The sequence below is a fragment of the Lynx rufus genome, unplaced genomic scaffold (assembly GCF_022079265.1).
Source record: "Lynx rufus isolate CCGP_SWC_20201006 ecotype Redwood Valley unplaced genomic scaffold, mLynRuf1.p SCAF_11, whole genome shotgun sequence".
Taxonomy (NCBI): Eukaryota; Metazoa; Chordata; class Mammalia; order Carnivora; family Felidae; genus Lynx; species Lynx rufus.
Window position 1 is genome coordinate 32,898,915 of NW_025814825.1, and position 23,479 is coordinate 32,922,393.

Below are 23,479 nucleotides of genomic sequence, written 5' to 3' on the forward strand. Positions count from 1 at the left end.
AGGAGCTTTGTTCCGGCAGCTAAAATGTGGAGAATACAGTGCATTGGTTCTTAACTCTCTTGTGGTTAGCGGCCCCTGTAAGAGTGATGATTCTTTCCCCAGGAGAAAAAGAAGGTTATAGACATAGAAATCTGTGGTACAGGAAAGGAAAGCTTTCTTCTTTGTGCCCTTTCAGAGATTGTGGCAGTAATCCCTGCACAGAGAACAAATTCTTTGGAAAAGTGTTGCTGTACTTAGTTTTTAACTTATGCAAAGAAGAAGGGTTAATTAATAATTAAGTATAGTTGATGTGACAGTTAAGGGACTTGGTGATTTTATGTGGTAATAAGTAAAAATGAAGGAACAACACAATCAGAAGGTGGTAAAATTTAAGTATAACCAACCATTTATTGTTTTAAACAAGTATCATAAATATATAAGTACTTTAAGGTACAGAGATTTCTTGATATGTTCATACTCGATGTTTAAAAATCTTAGGCTACATCCACTTGCTATATCCAAAGCGCAGTCTCCATCTGCCAGCAACAACATCACCTGGGAACTTGTTAAAAGTGCAAATTCTTGGGCCTTACCGTAGACCTGCTGAATCAAAATCTCTGGGGACAAGGCCAGAAATCTGTGTAATAACAAGCTTTCAGGTGATTCTGTGATGTGCTAGTTTGAAAAGCACAGCTCATGACCAGACTTTTATAATACTAGCATACTTCAACTAGGCAGTCTGTAATCATACTGCAATTAAATCACACCATAATTAAAATAAATGCTAATAAAAGGTTAAGCTAATGGCTATTATTTATTGTTTGTTGTATTTGGGGTCATGAGCTTTACATTTATTATCTTATTCAATCTTCCCAAGAACCCCTCAAGTTAGGTGGTATTATTTAATCATTCAACAGATGTTTATTAGCACCTACATTGTGCCAATCATTATTCTAGCCAATGGAAACACAGCAATAAACAAGACAGACCTAGTCTGCACCCTCCTGGAACTTCTGTTCTAATTGGAGAGACAGACAGTAAGCAAGTAAACAGGATAATTTCAGATGCTATGTATAACAACAGCTATGAGAAACAATAAAACAGAGAAAGGTCTTTCTTGGGACTTACCATTTGAACAGAGACCAAAATAATAGGAAAGAGCAAGCTGTGAGAACGGTTGAGGGGAGAGTATTTCAGATTTTATCACAGTGTTTTTCACAGAAATAGGACTCAGAAAGGTTAAGTAACGAAGCTGATAAATGCTAGAGCTGGGTTTGGAATCCTGGACAGCTGACTCTGGCATATCTTCATAATAAATTATGATATTTTCCTAATTTTATTTTTTCTTCTTTCTGCTTGGCTTTGTTTCTGAAGCTTCTTTAAGCAAAGAGGTGAATTTAAATATACGTATATACAGAGAGAGAGCGTGCACACGCGTGCACATGAGCTCACACACACGGCTCTCCCAACTATGTTTGCATGACAGTATACCTGTCATTATGTACCCAATCATCTGAATTTATTAATTTATTAATATTAAATAGCCATTATATTGAAGGAAAGATATAAATTGAACTTTCCAATAAGGTATTCCTTATAAATTTCAATTTTTTGAGGCAAGACTTTTTCTTAGAATAAAAATCAAAGACCTAATTAGGAATTATATTTAAAGTCTCAACAGGTTGCACGTACAGTGTTTCAGGATTGTACTAGAAATGAGGTGAGGTCAATGGTATACTGATGTTACATGTTTCAAACAATATTTTGGCAGAAACTAGACATTCATTTATGAAAGTGATTATAGTGTTCATTTTGATGATTCTTTTTAAATAAGAAAATAATTATAGGTCTTAATCTAGGTGTTACTAGCAATAATGCTAAAGAAAAATCATTAAATTTATGGTTCTTTTAGCTTTTGAAACTGTGCATGAGATAATAAAGAATGTTTAAACAGTTGAGCAGAGCATCATAGTGGACACTAAAAGACAAAACTAGGGGTAACAAATTTAAAACTGAAATTGTCTTATATTGCCTTCTGAAAATAAATTATATCTAGGTCATAACTGTTTGTGATCAGTGATGGATTGAAAAAAAAATATGTACCCTAAAATAAGTAAGTATTCAGAGTTAGAAATCATGGTTAGTGTACTGGTATGTTTAAGAGTCGAACACAGTGGTTGAATATAACCATTATGAGTAAGTACAGTCCAAACATGTAGAAAAGGCAGAAGACAATTTCTATTTGGATACTTTGAAGACTTTTCATAACTACTAATTTTTTATAACATACTGGTTTTTTTTTAAGTTTCTTCATTAGAGAGAGAGAGAGAGAATGAGTGGGAGAGGGGCAAAGAGAGAGGGAGACACAGAATCCGAAGCAGGCTCCAGGCTCTGAGCTTGGCTCGAGTCCACGAACTGTGAGATCATGACCTGAGCCGAAGTCAGATGCTTAACCGACTGAGCCACCCAGGCGCCCCGATTGGTTTTTACCAGGCTACTATATTGTATCAAAAAATTTAAAACCAATAGACAAAGCTTTGTTCTCTCAGAATGTTCAACTGCTGACATTTCTTTATTCAGTTAACAGAAAATGATCATTGTATTTTAGAAAACTAAAATACATTTTAATTTCTGTTGAATTAACTCTTTTTAATTGTCCAAAAAAATCACTAGTAAACTCAGAATCTCTTCCCTTGCTCTAGTTAAGTATGTAGGCTGATTTCTGACTTGACTACAATAGGACACTATAGGCCCTAAAATCCTGGCTCCCTTTATTATTCCTAACCCTTGTGTCCTCCTTTATTTCACAAATATTTACCCAGCACCTCCTCCTCCAGGTACTATTCTGGGCACCTGGGACACATCAGGCAGCATAGTAGGCAATAGGTAAGTCATAGTGTATAGTAGTAGGAGGTGGTAAGTGCTCTAGAAAAAAGGAAAGTCAAACTGGGTAAAGGGAATTGGGCAGTGACATGTTACAATTTAAAATAAGCCTGGGGGCACCTGGGTGACTCAGTTGGTTGAGCATCTGACTCTTGATTTAGGCTCAGGTCATGATCTCATGGTTGTGAGATCAAGCCCCATCGATGTTGGGCTCCACTCTGTGTGTGGAGCCTACTTCAGATTCTCTCTCTCTCTCTCTCTCTCTCTCTCTCTCTCTCTCTCTCTCCCCCCCTCTCTCTGACCCTTTTTCTTTCGCTCTCTCTCTTTCCCTTTCTTTCTCTCTCTCTCTCAAAAAAAAAAAATAAACCTGTGTTCAGGGTAGACCTCATTAAGAAAGTAACATTTAGACATTTAAGGGTGCGTGGGTGGCTCAGTGTTAAGCGTCTGACTTCGCCTCAGGTCACGATCTCACAGTTAATGAGTTCATGAGTTCATGAGTTTGAGCCCCGTGTCAGGCTCTGTGCTGACAGCTCAGATTCTGTGTGTCCCTTTCTGTCTGCCTCTCCCTCACTTGTGTGTGCATGCTTTCTCTCCGTCCCCCTCTCCCTGTCTCCCCCCCCCCGTCAAAAATAAATAAACATTTAAAAAAATTAAAAAAAAGGAAAGTGGCATTTGAATGGACAAGGAGGTGAAGGAGTTAGCCAATCACATATCTGAGGAGAGACTGTTTCAGGTAGAGGAAGAGCAAGAGCGAAGGCTTTAAGGCAGGCGTGTGCCTGCCATGTTGAGAAATGGTCAGGAGGCCAGTGTGGCCACATGGCAGTGGGTAAAGGAGAGTTGAGGAAGGTAATGGGGTGGATGTGGGCCACAGGCACAGTGCACAGTTCTTGTAGAGCCACTTTAAGAAGTTTGGCTTTTACTCTGAGAAAAACAAGACCCACTTCAGGCAGAGTTTTGAGTAGAGGAATAACATGATCTAACAACGTTTAAGAGCATTACTCAGACTCCTGTTGAAAATGGACCCGTTAGGAATGATTGCAAATAAGCCAGGCAAGAGGTGGTGATGGCTTGCACCAATGGGGTGGTGGTGGTAAAAGTGGTCAGATTCTGCTTGTATTTGAAGGCAGAGCCAGATTTGCTAATGAACTAATGGTGGATCATACAAGAAAAAGGAATTAAGGATATCTTCAAGGTTTTTGGCCTGAGAAACTTGAAGGATAAAGATGTCACTAAAGCATGTAGGACAAACTGAGGATGGGAGATCAAGTGGTTGTTTTTTGGAAATTGAACAAAAAGCTGTGAGGGACAGCTGTGAGACATCCAGAGATACCGAGTTGGGAGGTGGACATAGGAGTCCAGAGATTATCAGCATATAGATGTATGTAAACAATGGAAGCACCGAGGGACGGAGTGTAGATAGAGAAGAAGAGCAAGGACTGACCCGGGGACGCTGAGAAGGAGAAGAGGAGGCCTGAGGTAGGAGGAAGACTGCGCGTCACCTGGAGGAGGAGTCAGCTGAGTCAGCAGGGTTGAGGTAGATAGGACTGAAGTGTAGACCTCTACGTTTAGATACCTGGAGGTCACAGATCATCTCATCAAGCAGTTTCAGTGGAGGGGTCAGGAGTGAAAGTCTGGATAGATGTGAAAGGATGGAAATTTCTTAACTCCCTGGTTTTGATGATTGTAGTATGATTATGTAAGTATTTAACCTTCATGAAGGTAAAGAAAAGGTGAAAAAAATCGGGAAGAGAGGAACTGGGGAGAATAAGTGTGGTACCTCTCAAATGGAGTGATAGCTCACAAGGGAAATAGAGTCAACAGAAGTTTGTGGGTTTTTTTTTAAGGTGGAGAAATAATATGTTTGCATGTTGATGGGAATCTCAGCAAAGTCTAATGTAGGTGAAAGGGGAGATGCACTGGAGCAGTGTTCTTGGACCATTGGGAGGGGATCTAGTCCACAGGCAGAGACTGGCGTGAGATAGACACGTGAATGTTTGGAAACAGGCAAGAGCAGAAAGTAAAGATGCTAGTAAGTAAACAGATGTGGTTTGAACTCTTTCAGTTTTATTTTTTTTTCTTTCCCTTTTGCTTTCAGTAAGAAGGAAGTGAGGCCATCGGTGGATAGTGAGGATGGGGGAGGAAATGTTGGGGATTTGAGCAGAGGAGAAGTTATGAAGTATTAGCAAAGAGTGTAACGGACTTGGGGCAGATGCATGACCCACTGACGTTCACAGTCATGAGTTTAAGGGGAGAGACCAGTCAGCATGGTGCGTGTGTTTGTCCCACAGTGTCCCACTGTAATGCTGTAGAAGCAGAGTATGTAGAGAGGTGGATTTTGTGGGGATATAATAGTTTAAATGAACCAAGTATGTCGAAAAAGAGAGGCAAAAGAACTGAAGTAGAAGAGAGCAGAGCTATTCAAGGGCATGAATGAGGAAGTATAATTATTTTGATTGATCATGAAATTTGTATGGATAAGGAGGGGGACGAGGGCAGTGCTGCACTGACTGAACTACCAGACTCTACCCTGACCTTGGAGTCCTACTTGACTCCTTAAACCTTTCTGTGGAAGTGGGGTACCCTTTCTAGCCTTTCTGGACCTTTTGGTCTCCTGGACTACTTGGTCTGAGATCCCCCTACCATGCTTAAATCCCAAGACTCTATCCTGATCCTGTTCAGAAAATTCTTTTTGCTACCTGTTCCTCTGTCCTGGCCAGATAATAATAATAATAAAGCATTCTGCTCAGTAGAAACGAATGCTGTCCTTAGTGTTCACCATGAAACCACAACTCATGTAGGCCTTTGAAAGAAATATGCTATGTATGACATGAGAGAAATAAAGATGTTTATTAGTTCCTTATGGAAGTAAAACCAGAAGATACCATCTCATGGAAGCAAATGGCAGATATTCTGGAAAACTTTTTGAAAACTGTCAGTTTCACACATAAGAGTATGCATCAAAAGCAGGAAACTGATGCCTCTTCTCTTTGCAGATGACCACGGTTTACTTCCAGACTGTTAGCAGATAATAGATAAATTTTTCAAAGGCAAAAAGTATCAAATGAGTGCTATCAAGAAGGGCATATAAAGATAGTGATGTGTTTAAGGAAACTAGAAAAAACATGCTTCTGTGTTAACAGATAAAACTAACACATTCAGATGATTTTAACAAAGGAAGTCAGCATTTGATCACGTTCAATAAACAGGGCATTACTAATGAATGACTACACCAAGGACATGAGAGAAAAGAATATTATTGTTTTATTATCAGTGATAGCAGACTCTGCTCAAGAAGAGGAATTTGTGCAGATTAGTTTGTGTCATCAAAGCTGGGAAGCTAGCCCTCTGTGATACATAAGAGATGTGGGTGGACCATATATCTAAGATAGCAACAACAAATGGTCCTTGTACCTGTTGTGAAGAACTCTCTCCCTCAAGAATTTGAAAATAAAGTAAAATAGATAGCCCTTGAATAAACTGTGAAATCAACAGATGACAGTGCTTCAGAGCAGGTATGTGCAAAGTGAGTGGGAAGAGACAGAACAAGGTAAGGCCTAGGCAAGTGGGGCTGTGCTGGAATTATATTAAACATATAAAGTTAAGGAAGGAATGTGTAGTGGAGAAATGTTGGTAAATCTTGGAACCTCCACCCCAGAAAAAGAAATACCACACATGCAGAGATAGGCAGTTCCCATTCAGGTGAAGGAGTGTGTCATAAATATCATACCTGAATTGCAAGACTCTCTAGGGTGGAAATGGCTGCAGAGGATTGATCCCACTACATGATAGACATTTCAAGTTTCGTTAGCAAGGTCATCTGGTATTTAAGATGGACACATGAAACTGATGCCGTTCAATATTCAATTTCTCTGATTCTCCTCCTCCTCATTTTATGTTCATCCACTGATCAATATATAGTGGTAGCTCACATGTACTGAATATTTACGAGCTCTCTGCCACGCATTTCCATACTTTGCATATACTATCTCATTTAATCTTCACAAGAACCCTGTGAGATAGGAACCTTTGCTGTCTTCCTCGTACATAGAAGTGCAAAGTAAGTAATTTGCCAAATGAGAGAACTGGGACTCAGCTCCAGGCAGTCTGCTGCAAGACCATTTTTATCTAGAACAACTGTGTTGTATACTACCTGGTTCTCAAGTAGATCTGCATTATGGGGAGAGTGAATTAATCCCACATTCTTTTGACTATGTTTTGTCCAGTGACAGTGATTTCCTTATGGTGAATAAGAAAGTAACTTCTGAATGACTCCTTGGTCAGGATTTCCTGGTTGTTTTTTGGCTGCCTCAGTGAGAGAGCTTTGCAAGGTTAAAATCTCTGGTGCTAATCTCACAGAGATTCAGGCTTAATTGGTCTTGGATGTGGTCCACCAATCTATCTTTTAAAAAAATCTCACTGGTGATTGTGGTGATTTGAGAACCACTACTTTTTAAAAAAACGTATTTTTATTGAGGAATAATTGACATACAATATTATATTCGTTTCAGGTATACAACATAGTGATTTTATATTTACCTACATTATAAAATGGTCAACACAATAAGCCTAGTTACTATCTGTCACCATATAAAGTTGACACAGCAATATTGACTGTATTACTATATATATTACTGTACTATATATACATTACTATATATATTACCATATTATATAAACATATTCCCTATGTTCTACCTTACAGCCCATGTCTTATTTATGTTATAACTGGAAGATTGTAGCCCTTAATCCCTTTTAACTATTTCATGCATCCCCCCATCTTCATCCCCTCCTAACAAACTAACAACTATTAGTTTGTTCTCTATCAATCTCTTTGTTTTATTTGTTCCCTTTTTTTCTTTTTAGATTACACATATAAGTGGAATTTGGTTTTCTCTGACTTATTTCACTAACCATGTAGGTCCATCCATATTGTTGCCAAGGGCAAGATTTCACTCTTTTTTATGGTTCATATTCATATGTATGCATATTATGCATGCATATTATACATATTATGCATGCATACAATACACACATACATGTACATACATACGCATATATACATATATACATACCCCAGAAAAAAGAACCACTGCTCTTTTTTAAAAAAATTTTAGTGTTTATTTATTTGAGAGAGAGCACAGGTGTGCACAAGCAGGGGAAGGGCAGAGAGAGAGAGAGAGAGAATGAATGAATATGAATCCCAAGCAGGCTCTCTGCTGTCAGTGCTGAGCCCAGTGTGGGGCTCCAACCCACCAACTGTGTGTGAGAACATGCCCCGAGCCGAAATCAAGAGTCCAACACTTAACTGACTGAGCCACCTAAGCACCCTGAGAACCACAGCTTTAGATGATACAATGATTTTTACTCTGTGCAACAACCTAGTTCAAATACAAGAAACGGTGAAAAGAAAAATTTTGCTTAGAAAGCTTTAGGCAGAAGTTTAAGGCTATTTGTGCTGGGCGAAATATAAGCATCAGTTAAAAAAACGCTTAAATGCCTTAAGTGAAATCTCTATGTCAAGGACCAAGTGTTACAGACATTAAGATTTGGTGTGTGGCGCCTTGGATTTTAGGCCTGGGGCTGCACGGCCTGAGGATGGATGTCGTCTGCGCTAGGCAGCCGACCAGCTGCGGACAGCCGCTCCGCTCCGGCTCTCCGGTACTGCATTTCTCATTTGCCCAAGGGGGTGGTAAAAGTCCATCCTGTAATGACACAAAGCCTTGAGCCCAGAGCCTATATTTGGTTAGGCTCAGGAAATGTTAGCGCTTGTTGCTGTTTAAGTGTTTTCCAACTGGGGATATCTTTGGTGAGCCTGATTCCCTTTCTCACCCAGGTGTTTCTTGTGGCTAGAGCATCTGTCCATAGAGGGGCTGGTGAGAGTGAAGACTCTAGTTGGTCTCCATACACAGTCTTAACCATGGGCCGGGACTTTTTCAACATCTTTCTCAGACTCGCTGATTTAACCAGTACAGCAGTTGAGCAATTAATTAGAAAGCTTGGCATTAAATCTTTAAGATATTTTTAAAATGTATTTTCCACCTAATATAAACAATTATGAACTAAGAGAGGTCAGTTTTGTAATGATGGATTTTTTAAGCATCTAAGGGAAAGTAAATCCTCCCCTTACTTTTTTCAGTTTTGCTAAAATCCTGGCCTGGATTTTCTCAGGTTCTAATTCATATAAGGTTGTGTTTTATTCAGCAGTTTTTAAAAGCATGTAGGAAATGTATTTTCTAGAGTTTTTTTTTTATTTTAAGGAATAAATGAGCTATTAAAGGGGCTATTTTGTGCAAAATATTTAGCTTAAAAGGAGATCTGATTCTATACATAGACATTTTTAAGGTTTCCAAATTAAGTGCTAAGGCATTCTTTTTCTATATATTATAGGTCCATAGAAATAAAATCAGAAGAAACTATATCATGTAGACATGCATTAGTTAAGCAAATGGGCTCTTGACTCAAACCCTGGCTTTTCACACTTACTGACTCTATGATTTTTGCCAAATTATACTAAAGTTCTACTCTATTTCTTCAGCTGTAAGAGGCCTAATAATATTACCTAATTAATAGGGTTGAAGCATTTAGGGTAGTGCCTGGTACACCTGGTATTTTCCTCTGTAAAGTTAAAAAAATCTTTAAAATTTGTGATTTCATATCAGAAAACCTGGATTCAAGTCTCTGCTGCCATTCATCAGAGTAGGCAGGTAACTTGGCCTGTGGAAACCTCTTCTTTGTATTCAAAAGTAGAATAAAGTACTTTATCTCAAATGTTGGTGTGAAAAATAAATTCACCTCCTGATGGGGCTTTCTGCATCCCTCTAAAACAGCACTCATTCAGTAGAAATAAAATGTGACATTCCTGGTAGACAGCCAGGAATTCCTGAACTTTTTGAGTTTGATAAACCTTTTGAACCACAAGGATCAGAGCTCCAGAGTCGGATCAGAGATTTAGGATAGGATCAGGCTTTGTAATACTCTTCATTCTTGCCTCTTATCTGTCTTTTTTTTTTTTTTTTTTTTTTTGCTTCTTTCCCAACTTTCAGAGACTTATCTTGTGTCCCTGGGAAAAGAGCAAATACTAGCAAGCTTTGAAAGAATTCAGCTTCTCTGCTCTCCACTTTAATATAACTTACCAAGAAAGTCCTTTCTTCCCAAACATTGACTTTTTAAAAGACATTTAGAACCTTCTTGGGGCCAAGGGATTTGGAAGACAGAGGAAGTATTCATATCTAAGCTCTTTTATTTTTAAGGTTTTTTGATACTGTTTTTCTCATCCAAATTTGGGGAGAATTTTAGTGAAGAGGTATTGTCCTAATAGCTGTATGCTGGGAAAAAAGAATATGGGAATCAGGTGTACTTACCTAACAAAAAATATCTGCTCATATGTCATCTTCTTAGAAAGCCCTACCCTGGCCACTCTGTCTAAAATATAGTTCTTAGCACTCTAGCTACTTTTTTTTTATATATAAATATCACTTATTAATAAAATTCTTTGCTTGCCTGTCCAAAGAAAATACAAGCTCCGTAAAGGTCTGGGCTTTGTTTTGTTTGCCCCCGCATCCCCAACTCCTAGTACGATGCATGGCATTCGGTGTCTATTGAATCACTGAGTAAGTGAAAGGAAGTACCAAGATATCATTCTATATATGTACTAATGACTTTAAAATTAGAGACCTAGTAGAATTCTTCCTTGACCATTGATGCCCTGACGGACGTATGTGAGATGCTTGAATTTTCAGACCTAATCTCAGTGGGAGGAATCCTAGTGTTTACTTTTGATCAATTGTTTACATAAACTTTTTACTTCTTTTAGTTAGTGTGGGGCATGAGGAGGGGGGAAAGTAGTAGTTTGTAGTGGAGTTGAAAAAGGGAGCTGGGGGAGCTGATCTGTACTGGGTAAGAATTTCAGATTATACAGGGTAATAAAATGGAGGAGGGGGTATTGAGACAGGGAATTAGATCAGTTTTTTTTTTTTTTTATAGTTTAGGTGCTATAAATATGTTTAAGGTTTTTGGGCAAAACAGTTGACATAGTAGGTAATAGAAACCTAGGGAAAAGGTGAGAGAGATTCATAGCCAGAAAGATTTGTACTGTTAGAGGAAACATAGGCTATATGGACTTGTGGCCAGAAATCCACAAGTCGTATTTCTGTTGTCTTTGTTTAGAACTTTTATTTAAAATCTTACTTACACCTGTCCGTTTCTCAGTTCTTCCACTTTAACGCTCATGCCTTTGTACCGACTTGATGCCACTACTGTACTTTGTGCTCCGTGGAGTTAGGGCACTTGGGAGCACAGACTCACCAGGCTCTGGCACGGCCGGCAGTTCCATTGTAACTCCCCACCTGTCCCGGGAATTTTCAAATGTGTTGAAAATTCTCAGGTTTTATTAAGAACTATTTATGTTGCTAGCAGCACTCTCAACAATAGCCAAATTATGGAAAGAGCCTAAATGTCCATCAACTGATGAATGGATAAAGAAATTGTGGTATATATACACAATGGAATACTACGTGGCAATGAGAAAAAATGAAATATGGCCTTTTGTAGCAACGTGGATGGAACTGGAGAGTGTGATGCTAAGTGAAATAAGCCATACAGAGAAAGACAGATACCATATGGTTTCACTCTTATGTGGATCCTGAGAAACTTAACAGGAACCCATGGGGGAGGGGAAGGAAAAAAAAAAAAAAAAAGAGAGGTTAGAATGGGAGAGAGCCAAAGCATAAGAGACTGTTAAAAACTGAGAACAAACTGAGGGTTGATGGGGGGTGGGAGGGAGGGGAGGGTGGGTGATGGGTATTGAGGAGGGCACCTTTTGGGATGAGCACTGGGTGTTGTATGGAAACCAATTTGTCAATAAATTTCATATATATATATAAAAAAAAAACTATGTTGCATTCAAAAGAAGTGCAGAGTTACCAGTTTATGCTTCTTTTCCTTCTTTAAATGATAAAACTGTTGTTTACGTAAACGCACCAGCTTTTTCATAGTAATATGAACAAATTATTTGGTTTGTGAATATATTTAAGAAAAGCAATCAGCAAAGTAGTATATACTTTTTATGTTGTTGACTGTAAGCTTCATTTCAGTTGGGTATTTATTTTATTATTTGGGTGTTAAAAATTTTTTTTAAGGTTTTATAAAATTTGGTAAAAGAATAGTATTCTACCCATAGTAGGCAGTTTTTAAGGACTGTTTCTAATTACATTTGATTTAAGTTCAAATGATATGTTTCAACCTAACATCTTCTTCCTTCTTAGTCTGTAAGACTTGTATTGTCCAGCACTTTGAAGACAGCAATGATTGTCCAAGGTGTGGCAACCAAGTGCATGAGACAAATCCATTAGAAATGTTGAGGTAAGTAAATGTATTTTATAGTTTGTCTAACTTAAATTATATAAACTCTTAATATGTTTTATTGTGCATCATAATATTTGTTGGCACTTGACTCAGTTAATATAGGTTTTATGAATTTTTTTATTTTCGTTCAAAGTATTTTGTTTCACTTTAAAGCATTTTATTAAGAGGAATTTAAAAATAAGGCTGTGTATATTAAATACTTAAGAAATGTATTTCCAAATTAAAAATTATAACTTTATCTCATAGCTACTTTAGATGTAGTTATTTTTGGTGTTTTAATATTCCACACATACTCTGCTTTTACTGAGCAACATGGTAGTGGAAGAGAGGGCAGACCTAACAGTGAGGGAAACTGACCTCGGTGCTGTTACTTTTCTAATTATATCAAAAAGTATACAAACATTTATGTAAACTTAGACTACCATTTACTTAAGAAGTGTAATCCTAGGGGCGTCTTGGTGGCTCAGTCGGTTGAGCATCCGACTCTTGGCTTCGGCTCAGGTCATGATCTCACCGTCGTCAGTTCAAGTCCTGCACTGGGTTTCTCTCTCTCTCCCTGTCCCTCTGCCCCGCCCCCAAATAAACTTTTTTTAAAAAGAGGTATAATTCTTTATTTTTAAAGCTGGAAGTAGTCCATAAGATCCTAAACTCTTTTTTTTTTTTTCCCAGATGAAGAAATTGAAACTCACAGAAGTGACATAGCTTTTCCTAGGGCTTCAGCAAACTCAAATGTCCTTTCCCAAGCCCAGTGTCCTTACCACCTAACCCATTTGCTTCCTATTTTTCCTGCCCTAACTCCACCACAGATTGCCTGTGTGATCTTAGGGAAGCACACATCTAAAAACAGTACTAGATACTCCCTAAATACCCCTTCTGTAACCCTCATGATCTGTGTGATGTTTGCCATCATTCTGTAAATCTGGATTTGCAAGTCTTCTCAGACTTTTTAAAATTAAAAAAAAATTTCTTTAAACCTTTATTTATTATTGAGAGACAGAGACACAGAGCATGAGCATGGGAGGGGCAGAGAGAGGGAAACACAGAATCCGAAGCAGGCTCCAGGCTCTGAGCTGTCAGCACAGAGCCCAACGCGGGGCTTGAACTCACAAACCACGAGATCATGACCTGAGCCGAAGTCGGACACTTTACCGACTGAGCTGCCCCAAGACTTTTTAAAATTTTGTCGTGTCTGTAGTTGGGAGTAATTTATCTATCAGTAAATGTCAAGCCTAGTGGTTTTCAAAGTGTGGTCCCCAAACCATTAGTATCTTGTTGGAAACGATAGTGACTGGTCCCCCCTCAGACCTGCTGAAACAGAAACTGGAGAGGGGAGCCCATTTTAATTAGCAAACCTTCCAGATGTTTCTGATACACTCTTGTACTGTGGCCTGTAGTCCTGAGCAGGGCTTCTCCTACTTGGATTTACACCAGTGCTTCTCAGGCACCAATGGTTTTACCCCCCACCCCCACCCCTGGTGTACTTTTAGCAATGTCTGGAGATATTTTTGATTGTCAGGACTGGGTGGGTGCTGCTGGCATCTAGTAGGTAGAGGCTAGGGAGGCTGGACGCTACTGAGCATCCTGTGATTTATAGGACAGTCTCCTCCCACACCAGAGAGTCAACCCAAAATGTCAACAATACGGGGGTCAAGAAACCCTGATTTAAGTCACTCAGAGAAGAATAGGGCAAACTCTTTCTCTAAAATTTTTTCCTGATGCTTTTATCAAAAACTGTGTCAAAAGTTAATTATTACCTACTCCATTTTAAAGTGCTGTGTTGGAAGAAAAATTAACTTTTGGTTTTGACTGTTAGATACCCAAAGGACTCCAGTCACCATTTAATCAAATGTACTCCCGTGGCTAAAGTATGATAGCACATTTTTTTTCTACGTTTTTATTTGGAAAAAATTTAAAACAAAAAGTTCCCAAAAGTAGTACAAGGAGCACTTGTACTCTCTTTACCCAGGTTAGTCTGTTGTTAACATTTTATCTCATTTGCTTTATCGTGTGCGTGCATGCATGCCTGCTCTGTTTTTTTCTGAATTTGAGAGTAAGTTACATACCTCATGGCCCCTTACCCCTAACTACTTTAGTATGTATTTCCTAAGACTAGAGATATTATGCACACTGCATAACCACAGTGTGCTTACAGGGGCATAATATTTTAATCTATCCTCCATATTCCAGTTTTGTCAGTTTATCTAATGATATCCTTTATAGATTTTTTTCCCTCCTATCCCACTAAAATTATTCTACAAAGGAATAACTTTAAAGATGTAAACTCACAGGGACGCCTGGGTGGCTCAGTCCGTTAAGCGTCGGACTTCAGCCAGGTCACGATCTCGCGGTCCGTGAGTTCGAGCCCCGCGTCGGGCTCTGGGCTGATGGCTCGGAGCCTGGAGCCTGCTTCCGATTCTGTGTCTCCCTCTCTCTCTGCCCCTCCCCCGTTCGTGCTCTGTCTCTCTCTGTCTCAAGAATAAATAAAACGTTAAAAAAAAAAAAAAAAAAAAAAAAAAATTTAAAAAAAAAAAAAAAAAAAAAAAAAAAAAGATGTAAACTCACAGAAATGATAAGAACGAAAACTTCAGTATTCTTGGCACCTCGGGATAACTCCTGGAACGCAATACATTCTCAGTAAATGCTTGTTGAAAGGATGAGAAGTGATGGGAATTGGAAAGCAGATTGATGGTAGTGATGGTCCAGCAGACCCAAGAGAACGGGTGTTCTCGGAGGTGGCAGGCAGAAGATCTTCACCAAAGGGTACCCTCAGCAGCTTCCACACTAGGAAACATGCAAACCCTTGGTAAAGGAGTTGGGGGCGGGGGGCGGGGTGGGTCTACAGGTGCCCTAGTAAATTCTCATTTATGCCTAAGGCTGGACATACTGCTGCCAGAACATAATCATATTTTGTTAGCAAGAAGAAAGAGGGATCAAGCCTTCTTCAGTAGGTAACATTGTGTCTGTTACACAGGTATCAATTTCTTCTCCTACATACTTTCTCAGGAGGCTGCTGGAGGATATGCTGGTGCATAAACCAAGGAGGAAGGGAGTCTAACATAGGAGGGAGATGAAGGGGTATGGCAGTTGTGCAGGAGGCCTGGACAAGTCTGTGTCCATGCTGTAGAGTCTGGTAGTCATTAGCCACATGTGGCTGTTGAGCACTTGGGATTTTGCTGGTACACCTGAGGAAAGGAATTTTAAGTTTTACTTAAATGGAACACTGCAACAGTATGAATACTTTCACATGAAATGGAACCTTATTGTCAAGGAAATTCAGATTACTAAACAAGCGCATTGTTAAATATTTTAATGCATTAACCTTATTAGAATTACCTTTACACAAAACATGTAAAATACTTTTGTTCTTGTGCCTACTAGAAAATTTAAAATTATTTCTACCGGATATAGAAGGTAGAAGGAAGATGGAGTACTCTATGAGGCATCATTCATTCAAATATTTACTGAATGCCTGCTGTGTTCAGGCACCGTACTAGGTGCTTGAGGTCCATTAGTGGGCAAAATAGATTAAGATTTTTGCCCTTGTAGGATTAATATTTTTGTGGGGAGAGACAGACAACAAACTGTATAATAAATAACTTATATGGTATACTAGAAAGTACAAAGGGGGAAAAGGAGGGGGTGCTGCAGGTGAGGGGGATCAGGAGTGTGAAGAGAGGGACAGATTGCAATTTTAATTACAATGGTGAGGATAGGCCTTGTTGAGAAGGTAAACTTTGAGCAAAGAATTAATGGCTATGAGGGAGTTAGCCGTGTATAAATCTAGGGAAAGCAGGCCTGTTCCAGATAAAGGGAGAAGCCAGTGCAAAGGACCTAAGTCAGGAGTGCTCCTGAAACTTGTTTGAGGAACAGCAAGGAGACCAGTGTGGCCAGAGAACAGTGAGGGAGGGAGAAGATAGTGGGAGATGAGGGCAGAGAGACAATGGGAGCCTAGGGGCCACGTAGGCCACTGTAAAAAACATTATCTTTTACTCTGAGTGAAATGGGGAGCCACTGCAAGGTTTTTGGTTACAGGACGGACATGATCTGGTTTTGTTTTAAATCATTTTGATGACCATGTTGAGAATGCACTGTACATCACAAGGCAAAGGTAGGAGCAGGGAGAGCAGTTAGAAGGCAATTGCAGTGATCCAGGTAAGAGATGGTAGCGGCGGAGGGTGCAAGAGGGGGTGCAAGGGATGGATATAGTTTGAAGGGAGATCCAGCAGGATTTGCTGGTGGATTAGATTCAGAGTATGAGAGGAAGAGCAGACCCTGACCTGAGATTCTGGACCTGAGCAACTGTAATAATGGAGCTGTCACTAACTGGGACAGGGAAGACTAATGATGGAGCAGCTTTGGGGGAGGGGTAGATTGGGAGTCTGGTTTGGGACATGTTGAGTTAATCATTTCAGAGAAGAAAGGAAGTTGGCAGGTGGAAATCCAAATCTATGATTCAAGGAAAAGGTCTGGCTGGAGATAAATATTTGATAGTCTTCAGCATATAGAAGGTATTTAAACTGTGAGACAGGACGAGATCACCTGAAGGAATATAGATAGTGAAGAGTGGAGGACCAAGGATTGAGTCTTGGAGCAAACCAAGAGATCAGAGAGAGGAGGAGGAACCAGCAAAGGAAACTGAAAAGGTTCAGTCATTGACATAGAAGGAAAATCCGGGAGTGTGGGTTGGAAGCCAAGTGTAGAATGTATATCCAAGAAGAGGGAACGATCAGCTGTGTCAGATGTTGTTCCTGGGGCCAGGTAAGGTGACGACAGAATTGATGCTCAGATTTCACAACATGGAGGTCACCAGCCTTGACAAGAGCACTTCCAGTAGGGCCATGATGCAAAAACCTAACTGGATTGCTTCAAGAGAGAAACGGAGAAAGAATAATTAGACACAATGAATATGGACAACTCTTCCAAAGTTTTGCCACAAATAGGAGGAAAGAATGGGACAGTAGCTGTTAGGGGAAATACAGTCAAGAAGGTTTCTGTTTGATTTGATACAGGAGAAAAGATGGCATGTTTGAAGGGAATGGTCCAATAGACAGCAGAAAGTTAATGTAGGAGAGTAGGGTGGAGGGGGGACTGGTGAAACAATGTTCTTGGATAGATGAGAGGGAATGGAATCCCCTAGTATAAGAGAGGAGACAGATTTTATATAGGAGCACTGACAGGTCATCTGTAGCAACAGGCAGGAGGGCGGAGTATATGTGGGTACAGACACTGTAGGTAGATACGGCGGTCAGAGTCTCTGGAGGTTTCTCATTGAGGAGAAAATGTTTATCGGCCAAGAGGAAGGATGGAGAGGGGGATGTAATGGTTTGAGGAGAGAAAAAACGGTGAATCCAGGAAAGTGAGAGAATAAGTTGACTAGGGAAGGGAAGTAGGATTCCTAACGACTTTAATAGAACATTTGGATTGTAGTTATGAATTTGTAGGGGTGCGATTGTGTTTTTTTCCAGCCACAGATGCAGGCACAGAGTTGATGGATAGTTGGATTTAGCCAGTGTTGTGGTTGTACTAAATAATTTTGAGCAAGTGAGAGAGGGACAGACAGGGGAATCAAAGGTACATGCAAAGGGTGGTTTTAATGACTGACCTTGGAGTAAATCAGTCCTAAACTGGATAGGAGGACAGAGGGCATCAATTTGATGAGGGATGTCTCAGGGGAACAGAAATGAAACTAGTTGATTCCGGATCTGTTTGTTGAACAGTGAGAACAAATTCTTGTAAGAATTTGGGAATAGGTACTTAGAAAATGAAGAAAAGAAAGCAATTTCTAGCTTTAGAGAAAGAAAAAAGTTGCATGAGGTGATGTCTATAATCAGAGTACACTGCAAATATTTATATAACCATGTAAACTGGTTATTAAACCAAAAAATAATAAGAGTAAATCAGGGAGATGAGAGTAGTTTGGAGGAAAGGGGGCTGGCAAGATGATAGCAGAGAACCAAATCTTTATTTTCCATAAAAGGAAGTCAAAAGAATCTAGACAGCAGAAAAGGCGTGGCTACCAGAAGAAACAGGTTGGATTTAAAAGTGGCTGCCTCCTCAGTTGTAAGCGTCAGAAATGGAAGGGTGGCTCATCAAAATGTTGTATTTTAATATAAGTTTAATGGGGAAGTTTTATTTGGAAATTGTATGTGTGTATGTATGTGTGTGTGTGTGTGTGTGTGTGTATGTGTGTGTGTGTGTGTGTGTACATACATATATAATGTGTATAATTGTGTATATATACACATAGGTATATGTATATATAATAGATGTGTGTATATGTATGTGTATATATACAATTATGTGTATATTTACCCATGTATATAGCACTCTGATAAAAAAAATCAAGAAAAATACTGCTTCTCAAGTATTATTTCTATTAAATAGTCTGGGAAAACTTTGTGAACAAGTTAGTATTTAAGTTTTGAAGAATAAGGTGACATTGGTTGGGTTGGAGAGCAAGAAAAGAGTGTATGAGCCAGGATGAAGAGCATGAGGGAGAAAACAGATGGGAATTGACAAGACATTCTTAGGGATAGTTAAGTAAGCCAGTTGGCTAGAGAAGAGAGACAGTAAGAGAGTAGCACCAGTTACGATTTGTGGGTTGGATTCAAGTTAGATAAACACTCAAACCAGCTGGTGGGAAGAAATCAGTCCTTGAGCAGGCAGATAATGGTCAAGTGACTGCTTAAGGAAAATTCACTAAGAGTATGTCAACTTAAAGAGAAGTAGTTATGTGCTGTCTTCTAAGTAGGGTGGTGACTGACAGTGGGAGCATGGGAGGTATGGAAAGACCAGGTGGGAGAGACATGGAGAAGGTGCAGTCAGCGGGGCTTGGTGAGTCAATGTACGCATTGTGGGGGGGGGGGGTGGGGGAAGGCTTAGATAATTCTTGCATTTTGAGCCTGTTTGGGAGAGCTATGGTATCATTTCTAAATTTCATTTTTAAAAAGACGATGAGAGAGGTATTCAGTATTTTGTTGAGGGATAGATGAGACAGTCTTAACACTGATGAGCAAAAGGAGGTGCTTGAGATATTCAACATCAGTTCGAAAAATGGAACTTGAGCTCAGCAGAGAAGTGTAATGGATATGCATCTATGTTTGTGTATACACATGCACACACGTGCACATACAATCTGCCTGGATGTTAGCTTTCAAGCCACAGAGTGGATGTGATATAGTCAGGGCATGCAGCCTGTAGAAGAGGTCAAGAGTGCACAGCAATGAAGAATAGTCAAATTGCGAGGTAGTCGGGAAAAGAAAGTACTTAGGGACAAAGAGAAGTAGAGAGAAAAAAGGAAAACCAGGAGGGGGAATTTTCAAGGAGGCAGTATCTGGCAACAGTGTCAAGCTGCAATATAACAGAGAAATGACTTTTAAAAACCATTTTAAAACTTTAAACTAATTCTAAAACAAGAATTTAAACCTGTGCACTATGGAAGCTATGGATGATTCCAGGAGTCCAGGAGAGTAAAAGAAACAAAACACAGAGTATGGGGCAGAACTAACATCGATTATGCTTTCAGACTTTTCCAGTTAGAAGAAAATATTGAGAAACTGCCCAAAGCTTGAAAAGACAGTAGATTAAGGAAAGGTTTGGGGGGTTTTGAGATGTGAGAAGATTGTCCATATTTGTATCCTAGAAGAGCGATGCTGCTGAGCAGGGTGTGGGGGTGGGGAGCAGAGGGGCTGTGGGAGCAGGGGGAGAATGAAGAAACAGTCACAGAAAGGAGGCATTTCACTCTTACATGGCAGGAAAAGGAAACAGGAAAAATGTCAAGATAAGTGTTTACATGTATTATCTAGGAAGACAGAGTGACTAAAAGGTCTAAATTGCTCAGAAGAAAGGAATGGACATCATTTCCGTTACAGCGAAGAGCCAGAATTGTGGTAGAGAGTTTGAGAACAGGTGTATCGGCTATTGCTGCATAACAAACGAGTCTTAAATTTAATGCTTAAAGCAGTAATAAAAGCGTTTGTTATTCCTCACAGTCCTGTGTGGTTCATAGATCTAGGTGGTTCTTCTGGTCTTGGCTGGACTCACTCAGAAGACTACAGTGAATGAATGAGTCAAAAGTGGTCTCATCAGGGCAGCTTGGCTCGTACGTGGTGTCCCGTCCTCCTGACTTGTTCTCATGATGGCAGGATTCTGAGAGAGAGCGCACGGAGCACAGGAGGCCTCTTAAGGCTTTGGCTCAGAACCCAGCACAGTGTCATTTGGGCCACATTCCATTGGCCTAAGCATGTTTCAAGGCTAGCCCATATAGATTGTTGAGATGGGGAGATAGATGCCATCCTTTAATCAAGGGAGGGATTTCAAAGTCCTGATCAGAGAGTGGAGATGTAGAGATCTGGGGACTCTGGGACCATTTTTGTCATGGATCTGACACTGTGGGAAAGGCTGGAAATGGGTGCACTCTAAATGCAGAGGAGTTTGGTATAGTGGATGTGCTAAAATTGTGTATGTTCTGAATTTTGCAATACATGTAAGATACAGATCTCAAACTCTTTACATATTGGATTTTGATATCTTCATTGTTAGTATATTCTCTTTTTTCCTCTTTGGAAGGTTGGATAATACATTAGAGGAAATTATATTTAAGCTGGTCCCTGGACTGCGAGAACGTAAGTTGCTTTTTGGCTTCTTGCAGATTTTTGTGTTCTGTGAAGTCAGCATTTCTATTAAAGATTTTGTGATTGTTTCTGTTATTCTTATACCTTTTTTTTCTTTTAAATTAGAAGAACTTGAGCGTGAATCTGAATTTTGGAAGAAAAATAAGCCTCAAGAAAATGGACAAGGTGACTTTTTCTTATTTCTCTGGTACAATCTCTCAAATCGGTTAGCTTTATGTAGCTTTGGTGAACTAATATCTCTTCAAGCTCAAATTTATCCTGTACAAAATTCATATACCCCTTTATTTACATTGTGAACCTTTTACATAAAATCATGAGATGTTATATACATATATGTAAATCTGGAGTTAGGGCAGTTGAAGGTAATTGGAAATAGAGGAAATTGGACTTTGGGAAGAGAAAAGGGAGTTAAGACTAAAAACTGACTACTGATTATAGCAATATTTGCTGGAGAGCTGAAGGAAACTCTAGTAGCCATAGTCTGCAGCTAAACATGGAGGGGTTTTCTGTTTTATTTATTTTGGTTTATGTGTTTATTTTAGTAAGAGAAGGAACCAAGATGTGGCTGAGTGCCAAAATAGGGGGTCTTTCTATGCTCTGATAATCTGGAATTAAGTTTTTATAGGTGGAACTCAGATGATACAGATTTGTATATTTTGGGATTTAAAAAATATTTCTAGTCGCTTATGGGGATTTTCTCCATCACTTATGCTGAGTGTCCAGATTTCTCTTTTGGATCCCAGGAGACTCAGCCATCAGTAATTTTTAATAATGTCAGCAAAATAGCAAACATTACTGGGCAGAGAAGAGGCTTTTAGTATGTATAATTCACACAAGGGGGGGGGGGAAGTACACCATACCTGAAATTAGAAGGAACTAGTATCCTTTCCCATTGTTCTCTAATATGATATTTATTTCAGGAGAGCCTGAATACCACTAAAATCTTTTAAGGATGTATGTTTTTATAGGCTCATTGTGAGCTCAGTCTCTTACCCTTGGTTTTCCCTTAAGATCATAGGATTGTCAATTATACATCATTAGTATGGGTGAGGAAATGCTCTCTTTCTCTTTTCATCTGCAAACTGAGGATCATAGTTTTATTAACTGTTCAAGGCTGGCTTCCAAAGCAGGGGAGGTTTGAGAATAGCTTTCAATGACTGGAATAAGATAGTAAAGGCCTATTATCTATAACAACAAAATGGGCAAAGAAGCCAAATCAGACAAAAAAAAAAAAAAAAGACTTCACTAAAGGCTTTGTCTTACCAAGTGTACATTGCAGTTTAGACAGTAGTGCTCTAATAAAAGTGCAAATAATTTAAAGTTGACTAAATGTTCCAATTTTTGACTGTCTTTTCAAGAGGGCAGGAACCCAAGGGACTGTTATCAGAAGCTTTTACGTAGTAGGTTTAGTCGATAACTCTGTATCTTACAAGACTCACAAAGGACCACAGCCTCCTGTGTGTGGACCTCCCTTTACCCATCTCTCTCTCTTTTTAAAGTATTTTACAATGTTTGCTCTTAGTTTGGGTAGAGAATTTGGATCTTTTCTTGGAGCCTGGGAGGTCAGTTCATAAAAACGCACTCTGTCTACTTGGGCTCCATATAAATATGTAGAAGAAAGAATGCAGAAGAAAGAGAACCCACCTGCCCTTTATGATATAACTGTGATGCTTTTACTAGTCATTAAAGAGGAGCTAACCTGTCATTTTTTCTTTCTGGGATTTTGTATACTGTAATGCTTAACTGGCTAGCTCTTTCAGGTTTCAGCTTAGAGATAGTTTATCTGGAAATCTTCCCTGAATCTCTGCTTCACCCCAAAGTTTGGATTTATTACCTCTCTTACATGTTTCCACATAGTCTGTTTTTACCTCTTCCATCAAAGTCCTTATCATATTTCTCCATCTGTCTGTTTTCTTTACTTGACTGTATCTTGTCCTGTACCCTGACCACTATGAGGGTGAGGATGATAACACTCTAGTTTCAATATTCCCTCAAGCCTAGCACAGTGCATATCCACCACAGAGTTAAAGGGACTCTGTAAATAAGGGAGTCAGCACATGGAGTTTCAATGTAGGCTGCAGGTATTTCATAGGCTAAATACACTTGTGTATAACACGACGTATGCTATCCAGACTTCCCTAATGGATTGTTAATGTTACACAGCTACATACATGTTTCAAAAGCTAACTCATTCTACTCATTTCACTGATTTTATGACTATTTAATAATTTGAAATGTTGAGAACTCAAAGAATATTTTATATTTTGAAAAGAGTACTTAGTTTCAAATTTGAATGTATATAGAAGTTGGAATATTTTTATGTCCTGCCTACTTTCTAAGTGATCTAATCACCAATTGCGATCATTTTTGTGGCCAGATATAGCTAGTCCTGAATCTTTCATTTGGATGTCCCAGTAAGTCTAGAAATTTTAGGCCATGTTAATGAGTCACTGATGGCTTTTTAAAAATATCTCCATTGTTGAATTGGTTGGAACATTTTAAAGATACTAAAATTTTTAGTTATTCTTCAATCAAAAACTAAGAAATGTCTTTTAAACATTTTTGTTTTGATGATTTTGTTTTTGTTTTGATGATGAATATACTGTTGCTTAACTTTAAAA

General features: G+C 39.1%; 1 protein-coding gene across 4 annotated transcripts in view; it reads left to right on the forward strand.

Annotated features, from left to right (window-relative positions):
• Positions 1-23,479, forward strand: part of PCGF5 (polycomb group ring finger 5) — a 124,850-nt gene that overhangs the window by 60,443 nt on the left and 40,928 nt on the right. For all 4 annotated transcript variants that reach the window (XM_047073163.1, XM_047073160.1, XM_047073162.1 and 1 more), the window contains exons 3-5: positions 12,126-12,222; positions 20,794-20,849; positions 20,964-21,023. In XM_047073163.1, coding sequence (XP_046929119.1) covers positions 12,126-12,222; positions 20,794-20,849; positions 20,964-21,023 — 213 coding nt within the window. The remainder of the gene's footprint in view (positions 1-12,125; positions 12,223-20,793; positions 20,850-20,963; positions 21,024-23,479) is intronic.